Source organism: Cydia strobilella, chromosome 4 (genome assembly GCF_947568885.1).
Source record: "Cydia strobilella chromosome 4, ilCydStro3.1, whole genome shotgun sequence".
Lineage (NCBI taxonomy): Eukaryota > Metazoa > Arthropoda > Insecta > Lepidoptera > Tortricidae > Cydia > Cydia strobilella.
Genome location: NC_086044.1, coordinates 4417069 through 4426469, shown reverse-complemented (window position 1 = coordinate 4426469; position 9401 = coordinate 4417069). Strand labels below are relative to the sequence as shown.

At 36.9% G+C, this 9401-nt stretch overlaps 1 protein-coding gene across 1 annotated transcript; it reads left to right on the top strand.

The window, feature by feature from the left end:
* Nucleotides 1-8177: 8177 nt before the first annotated feature.
* LOC134741136 (uncharacterized) lies at nt 8178-8943 on the top strand. Its single transcript, XM_063673907.1, has one exon. It carries the CDS (start codon nt 8350-8352, stop codon nt 8722-8724), a length of 375 nt encoding a protein of 124 aa, XP_063529977.1. The 5' UTR covers nt 8178-8349; the 3' UTR covers nt 8725-8943.
* Nucleotides 8944-9401: the final 458 nt, after the last annotated feature.

The window sequence follows — 9401 nt, the reverse complement described above, 5'->3', positions numbered from 1 at the left end:
TATCAACAGTATCAACAGTTTCGCTAACAGCTGAAGAACCTGCCATGGATGAACCTGAAGAACCAAAAGCGTCTACCACACCTATCGTGTTGGATCTAATCAACCCCATAACAGCAGGAGAGCTCGTTACAGAAGAACCTTTAGAACTAGAAGTATTACCGATGGACCAAAATAAACCTTTGAAATCAGAAGTCACAAATATATCCTTCATTCCGGGTACAGACAACCAGACAATAGTAAAAGAACCATTAGAATCGGTAACCTCGATCTATGTATCAACATTTGACACCCCGACAGTATCAGAATTCCCATCCCTCGCGACAGATTACCCATCGGAACCAGAAGCGTCAACCACAACCATAGATATAGACCAAAATATATTGACATCAAGAGAAGAACCCGTGACAGAACAAACTTTGGAATCAGAAGTAACAACCATATCCATCGTGCCGGATACGGACACCCCGACAACAGCAGTAGAATTACTAGAATTGGAAACATCGACCTATGTATCAGCTCTGGACACCCCCACCGAAACAAAAGAATCCGTAACAAAGCACCTATCGCAGCCAAAACTGTCGACCACGCCCATCGCGATGGACCTGGATTTTCCGACATCGACCAATGAGCCCGCAATGGAACAACTATTTGGATTTGAGTCGCTAACTACCGCTTCGGCGCTGAACAACCCAACAACTGCGGCAGATGACTCCTTGGTACCAGAAACGACAACCAGAGACCAGAGAGACCACAATAATACGACAATTGCTACTGATAAGATACAATCCATCCGCTATGACGATCAAAAGTCTATAAAAAGAAGTGAAGCAATGTCAGGTAAATACGAAGCCACAGAAAGAAGCGAAGGATCGATACTAACTGAATTGGTGACAAATCCGTACCCAGATGTAGCCGTTGCGGTGTCAGAGAGACAAGAAGAGCCTACATATAGAGGTGAAGCGTGGATAATGTCTGATTCTGTCACTGGCCAGTATTCAGGAGTAGCTACTGCGGTAACAGTAAGAGAAGAAGAGTCTATGGACAAAAGCAAAACGTTAATATTCTCTGAAACTGCTGTTGAATCAAATGTCGCTATTACGTTGCCAGGTAAAGACGACGAGTCCATAGAAAGAACCGAAACGTCGACACTGACTGAAACTGCCACTGGTCAGTATCCAAAAGTATTCGTACCAGTGTTAGGAAGAGACGGAGAGTCCACAGAAAGAAGCGAAGTGTCTGCGACAGATTCCTACTCAGGAGTAGACGTTGCAGTGTCAGGGAAAGACGAAGTATCCACAGAAGAAAGTAAAGCATCAATACTAGCTGAAACTGATAATCCATACAAAGAACTACAAGAAGTGTCAGTTTCGACGGTGACAAACCCCAATCAGTTTTTAGAAGTAGAAAAGGCGTTATCCACTCGTGTGATCGAAGTGTCCACAAACGTAAATGCCGCATTTACAGCTGTTTATGAAGTTCAAGCAATGTTCTCAGAACAAGATGAACTTGCCGCAACACGAGTGTCGAGATCACACAGTGCAGGATATCGGCTCAGTTTTGATCCTTTAATGTTTTTATTCTACGCTGTATATTTTTTGAAAGCTTAGTATGACCTTAAATTTAAACTAATAGGGTAGTTGACACTATGTTGAATTTTATAACTAAATCTAGTTAAATAGATAGAAAATGAGCAATTTATCACAATAAATTGGAAACTTGAAAAATATATGGGAATAATAAAAAATACCTTAGTTTCGAAAAAAAAAACTTTTTTTTAAACTTACAAATAGGAAAAAAAAACCGGCCAAGTGCGAGTCGAACTCGCGCACCGAGGATTCCGTACTTTATAGTATTTTTTTGTTATAGCGGCAACAGAAATACATCATCTGTGAAAATTTCAACTGTCTAGCTATCACGGTTCATGAGATACAGCCTGGTGACAGACGGACAGACGGACAGACGGACAGCGGAGTCTTAGTAATAGGGTCCCGTTTTTACCCTTTGGGTACGGAACCCCAAAAATAACGGTACTCGATCGATCGGTCGATTCCTTACATTTTATTTAAAAAAATATTGTATAGCAATAATATACAAAAACGCAACATTTCACCGACAAAATCGCAATTTCCTTGTTTTCCATACATCGGAACGGCTTCTAAGCAAAGCGGCTTGTAAGCAAAGTGACACAGTGACGTCACGATGTGTTGCCATTTGTGTTAGAGCGTTGGCTCAGTAAAGTGGCGATGCCAGGCTTTGAACATCATTTGTGACTTGTATTGCTTTAAGACAATGGATCCCATACAGACATTTGATCCTCCAAAGAAACCTGCTCGACTGATACCATAAAAAAATGTCAACTTCCCTATTGGTCGATTCCCCAAGAACAAATTAAGTTACTTTCTATGAAAATATTTTATTTTTAATTATTTCAAGTAGACATATTTCTATTTAAACTCTAGGGGGCGCCACAAGCCTTCAGGAAATTGTCATATACTTGGAAATTTCGACCCATGCCACCGTGACCGGATCGCCGAGCGGTTCAGGCGTACGGGTCCGGTAAACAGAGGACGCTGGTTCGATTCCAGCTCTGGACACTGGAGGACTCTGTCATTTTTTTCTTCGTATATGATATTTATTATGGTTTCTAATTGGTTGATAGTAAATTATAAGCGGTTGAAATTTTATGGAAGCCTGCATGAGTTTGACCATCAAAATTACATGTGTATAGTTAGAAATGTTAGAATTGAATGATAAACAAGTTGCTGTCAGTCTATTTTTAGAGGGATTTCCAATTTTCCATGTCCCTTGTCGTAAAATGATTGACGAAGTTATTTTCGGTCGAATGTCTATTTTAGTTCCTCTTATCACATCCAAATCACATACATATCTCGTATCTGTAATGTCAACTTCCGAGAAATATTTAGGTTGAGACATTTTGCACGTGATTTAATCTTGCCTCTTGGTAGATGTTCTTTATTTGTTCTGTTTTAAAATTTGTGTAAAGTTTACTTATATAGGCCAGTAATATTTTTAAACAATAAAATTCTTTATTTCCCGATTGGACTGACTATTTATTTTCTCAGATTAAATATTATATACTGTCTAAATCCTGACAAATAAGTACTTAAATACCTGTAATAAAATCTTGTTCACAAATGAAGTGTATGTTGCTCAATTAAATAATCATAATTGGTTACATAGTATTTAATCTACTTACATATATAAAATAAATAGCCCTATTTATCTCAAGCTGTACTGCTAGTAAGCATATCTACATTAAATGGTTTACTGCCTTTTCGCCGAAAATTGCATTGCAGAATTTCACTTGGCAACCAACTTTTCGCCAAAGTTTCATTTGGCCGAATTTCATTTCCCAACTTTACATAATCCAACCTAACCTAACCCAACCTTGTACGTGATTTTCATTTCCCAACTATGGGGTTGCGAAATGAAATGGTTGCGAAATAAAAACTTGCTAAAATTTCATTTGGCAAATGCCATAAGTTTGTTGGGAAGTGAAATTTGGCGAAAAATATTTTGGCTAAACGGCGGTATCCCAAATTAAATATGAATGTTTACTCTATGACACATGAAATAGGTAGGCTAGTTCCAAACATAATTAAATTACCTACGATAAAACAGTCACCAAGCGTGAATAATATCAAGATAACTACGGTATATTTACCTAGTTTTACTACAATATTAAAAATAACGCTTACCAAATCAATTTTATGGTTTAGCAGTAATTCTACGAACGACTTGGCAGGGGAAGTAAATTTGCCAACCGCTTTTCCTGAGATTCGCTATCAGAAATTCAGATTATGCATAATAGATACACTTAAGTAGTTCATATTTTTGAAATCACGCCGTTCTAAATACCTATGAGTAATGAGTATTTATAAGAAATGCAAATACTTATTTATAATATTATTGATAGGTGCGCAAGAAATATAATACGCGCTATTAAACATCTATCAAGAGCGATATCTCCAGCATTATAAAATACCTACCTACCTGTTTATTTTACGTAAAAAGTTATTATAGGTACACGAAATAAAATGCCACTTTGCATACTATGTCGTGCCATATACCACGACGCTGATTTTGCAGGGCACCCAAAAACACATAAAATAATTCAAAAATGCGAAGAGAGATGTCGGCACCGTTTCTATTACTGACATGTTTATATATCTATAGTTAAAACAGTGATAATTGCAATAACTGAAAGCAGATATCTTGAATCATCATCATTCGCTTGCCCTTATCCCATTCACTTGGGGTCGGCGCAGCATGTCTTTTTCTTCCATACCTCTCTCTCGCCCGTAATCTCATCATTCACTCGCATTCGTTTCATATCATCTCTCACACAGTCCATCCACCTTTTCCATACTCGTACATAAGCTGTAAAAAGTAATGAAATAAACTCATTTGTATTTGTATTTATATTTAAATATTAGTTACATGCATGCCAATAAATAAATTGATTTACTTTATTACTCTTTATTCTAGCTTTGTTTCGCGCTTGTGTGCGCTAGTTCTTTAAACAGCATTTTTAAACAACATTCATATCTGCTACATATAATTATTTTTTTTGGCTAGTTTCGTTAGTTAGTTCTATCACTAACGCAAGATAAGATATAAACTTGCGCAGGATTTTAATACGTATTTAGGTACTAACAATATTGCATCGAAGATAAGAAGGAAGCTTACTACGAGGAAAAATTGCAATTTATTGCTCATTCACGAATCAATGTAGTTATAATAAACCTACCTACTTCCTATATCAGTGTTTGTAGTTTCATGACGGTAAATGCGTAAGTAAGTACCTATCAGGTATTTACCTATCCGGGAAATGAATTGAGATACCGGCTGTGACCGTACCCAAGCTACTTGAAAACTACTATAGTTACTGACTGATGTATCGTTACGTACGGTACGATAATTATAAATTAATAATATAGGTAATGATTGTTTTGATAAAGATCATTGCTCCGGTGATTTCCTGGCTATGTTTATGCACATTATACTGTCTAATCTATCTAATGAATATTGATTGCTGATTATACAGGGTGGTAAAAAATAAGTGCATTCTCGTTGCCAGGGAGGTTTTGGGAGTTTCCATTGCTATTTCTCGTAAGTCTAGTACAATAGGGAATATTACTGCAATGTTCTGCCGCCAGTGCCGCCATAGAGTAACTTATACTTATACGTATATGCTTTAAACAGTTTTTTGACAAGGTTTCACTGTGACATTGATGCATCAAGGCAGTTTGTTTACAGGTGGCCTACCGCGAAACGCGAAAATCGAAATTTCGTTATCTGCTTCTCTATCGATCGAATATGCAAGAGTGATAGAGAGGCAGAAACCGAACTTTCGATATTCGTGTTTCGCGGCAGGCCCTGTGATTGCGCTAGTGACGCCTTTTACGCCGAGTTATGCGTAATATTCCCTATTCTTATCAAGTTTTAACCAAATATAAAGTTTTCCTGTACCTACGTTTTTTTTGTTTTCCTTCTTAGTAGGTATTTTCTTTTTTAAAGTTGCTTTAATAAGTTGCTTCTGATTATTTTACGTCATTAACTTTATCATTGTCATTAAGTACAATGATAAAATCAATAACTTTCATGAAATAATGTCTCAAAAAAAAAACTGTAATCTTATCATGGGTGCGCGTGCATTTCATTATGATTTCACCATTGGTTTTCACTGAAAATTACTCTATTTCACGGAATTTTGTGAATTCACTCGATCTTGAAAATTCACTTTTTAGTCATTATCATTGCATCTGTATATATATATTTTTCGCACGAAATACACGGTCGTCGTGAACGCTGCTCGCACTATTAGTGCTTGAGAAAGGAGACCTAGGCTCTCCGAAACATGTCGCGCGAGTGACTAAAACAAGTGAGTCTAAACCGTAAAATGATTTAATATATATTTTTATTTATCGTATGGCATATGTACATATCACTGGATTATAATTTAAAACAAAAGTTATGGTTAGTTAGAATTTCGCTCTTCCCAGGTACGCGACTGCTTCATCTGACAGGATCTTAAAATCGTCAACATGGCCTGTGTATCTAGTAAGAGGGCATTCCAGAACGATGTGGTTGATGGTCTGATCCGGATGCCCGGAGCTATATATATATAGCTGTATATATCTGAAAAACAACAAACTCGGACATAGAAACTAAATTTTCTCAAAAATATGTAGATACTTACTTGAGCCGCCGTAAATTATTTAAGACGTTCTAAAACACTAAATTTCCCTTTTAAATTCAGTTTTTTAGGGTTCCGTACCCAAAGGGTAAAAACGGGACCCTATTAGTAAGACTCCGCTGTCCGTCTGTCCGTCCGTCTGTCCGTCTGTCTGTCACCAGGCTGTATCTCATGAACCGTGATAGCTAGACAGTTGAAATTCACAGATGATGTATTTCTGTTGCCTTTATAACAACAAATACTAAAAACAGAATAATATAAATATTTAAATGGGGCTCCCATACAACAAACGTGATTTTTTTTGCTGTTTTTTCCGTAATGGTACGGAACCCTTCGTGCGCGAGTCCCACTCGCACTTGGCCGGTTTTTTGTTTTTGTTTTTTTTCTACTCAGATTTGTAGCTCATGTCTAAGAACTACGCTGTCAATTTAATTGTAATCGTTACGCCTGTATTTTATGTATCATTATACAATTAATTATACCTCATTTATTCGAAAATGTAGAATCTCAATAATCACACATACAAATTAAAACTAAACTAAACCTATCTTTACATATGGGGTCTAAATTATATCTACAAATATCCCCCATGCCGCTGGCAGCTGGCACATGGGACTGTGCCCACAAATGAAGGAGCCCACTGACTATCAGTCCGCCGGACGATATCGGCCTTTCAGTTAGAGACAGTTCCGAACAACTGACAGGCCGATATTGTCCGGCGGACTGATAGTCAGTGGGCCCCTTTAGGCCGCGTTTCGTCGCTGGATGGCAATGCTAATGCGCTGAGCGAGGAACGAGCGAGTCACCAGTGGAATGGATGAGAGGATATTTTAATTTAAATATACTTACTAACTTATAAGGTTTGATATCGCTAGAATCATTCTACTCGTTCTACCGTAATAAAGGAAGTAAATATTGATAAGGCATCAAAAGGAAGAGCCTCGATAAAGTCCAAAGTCACAATCACAACAGTAGGTCAAAGACTCAACTTGATCAAAATATACTTCTAATTTTAAATGTCACGGTCATGAATCTGCCAAGATACAAATATATTAATTCGGTAGGCATATAGGCATAGGTACTTTAATCAATAACTGCCTCTTTCCTGCTTTTGTAATAGTGATTCTATTAAGTAATTTTTATTTAAAATATGTAGCAACAATTGTCTACTACATTTATCTGGCAGGCACTAACAAAAAACATAACGACGAGCATAATTATATTATAAAGGATACAAAAAATACAGTTGAATAAGAATATTAAAAACAAATAACTAACCGGTGAACAAGATACTTAATAATTTGTTTGCGAAAAAACTGTTTTGAGGTTTAGTATCTATTAATAAATTCATCATTTCACATTCAGTAATCATGTCATATTCTTTTCTAGTTATCTGTACATAAAAAGACAAATTACCATATAATAAATAGAGAATCAAGTAGTAGAGAACGAAGTAGGTAGGAAATTATACTAATAATCCATAGAACCGATTTGTATTGCTAATCGTAAAAATATGAAATAAACGTTACAAAGTCAAATGCCATAGGAGTCATAGGACCGAACAAAACGTACCTATCAATTTTAACCCGCTTCATAGATAAGCAATGAGCCACTTTCAGAGCATGAGAAATGAAAAGTAATTATCTCTTCCGTTTACTATACTAAAGCAGCTAACTTATTGGATTATGATAACAGAATACGCAAAAGGTACACATTTACACAACTGATGTAACTAATGTAACAAACATCACGTAGTAGCGTAAGACTAAATACAAAAAAAAAAAACATAATTATAATGTAGGTAAGTAGGTACCTAATGAGAAACTGTAAACATTTTTTAACCCATTAGAAAGGTAGTTCACCTGAATTCGTCGGGGAATAACTACAATACATACAATAGCTGAAACTCGATGAATGGATGACGCATTACTAGGGGAATCCTCCGCGGGGAGGGGCTGCGCACACGCCGGCGCGGCCTATAAAACGAGCACACGCGGCCAGCTTTAATCATTCTTGATACAACCAGCCAGTAAGAGGCAATCACAATCTCTCCAGCCAGTATCAACACTAAAAAATACGATACAACTAACCAGTTCTTTCTTGAAAAGAAAAACATTCCAATTTCAAAAATGAAGCAATACTCGATCGTCGGCAACAAAAAGAAAGTCACCATGGAAACAAACGCCACGCGCCTAAAGGTCGTTGGCAACGGCTGCGTCATCATAGTCAAAAGCAACCAAGGTCACATTGAAGTCATCGGCAATGATTGCAAGATTGACGTTGTTGACAACTTTGGGACCATCAATCTAGTAGGAGCCAGTGGTCTAGTGACAGTTTCCAAGCGCTACAAGAACGATGATATTCAGCTTATTGGTGCCTCCTGTCATTTGTTAGTGGATGGAAAAGAAAAGTCTACATTTGAGCCGTTTTCTGCTCAACTGTCGCCGTTTAGCAAGAACTTGGATGAGGTTATCGAGTCGATCTTCACCTTCGTCATGCGTTGAAGAAATGAGAGTTAATTATGTGATTGAACTTTGCTGCTCAGTGCTTTATCTGTGACGCGTTGTTTTTGATGTGACGCGTTGTGCCGTCAGCCGGTGCGTGATATGATAAGTTTCGATACCTGTGATTCCCCGTATCAGTTTGTAAGGAGGCCGCTTTTTTCATCTGAATATAATTTACGTTCTGGAATTGTGTTAATAGAATGGAATTGCGTTGTTTTTGAAAACTGTGTTGTTTTAAATGCTTGCTTAGTGTCTGTTTCTAAAATGTTTGTCAAAAGTAAAAAAAAAGAAATGATATGAAAATAAAATAATGAGAGCTATTTTTACTTTTATTGTTTAATTTATCCTTTGTTGCATTGTACCTTTAATTACCTTTTAGTTCTATTTAAATTTGATACTTAAACTTCTTTGTCTCTTTTTAACAACAGAGCTAAAGGTTATATTGTGACTTGTGATAAGAAATTTGTGAAAAATTTAAAGCGTTCTGTACCCCTAGTGTATATTTCATTCGATAGAGTGACGTTACGTACGCTTTTGCATTAAGTGTCATTTTGTATGGGTTTTTGAGTTTCCAAAACATCCCGCCAGGCGCGCTGTTAAAAATCCCATTCAAAAATAGATATAAGTAACGCAAACGCGAACGCTCCTCATGCTATCGCATGAAATGTACAGTCGAA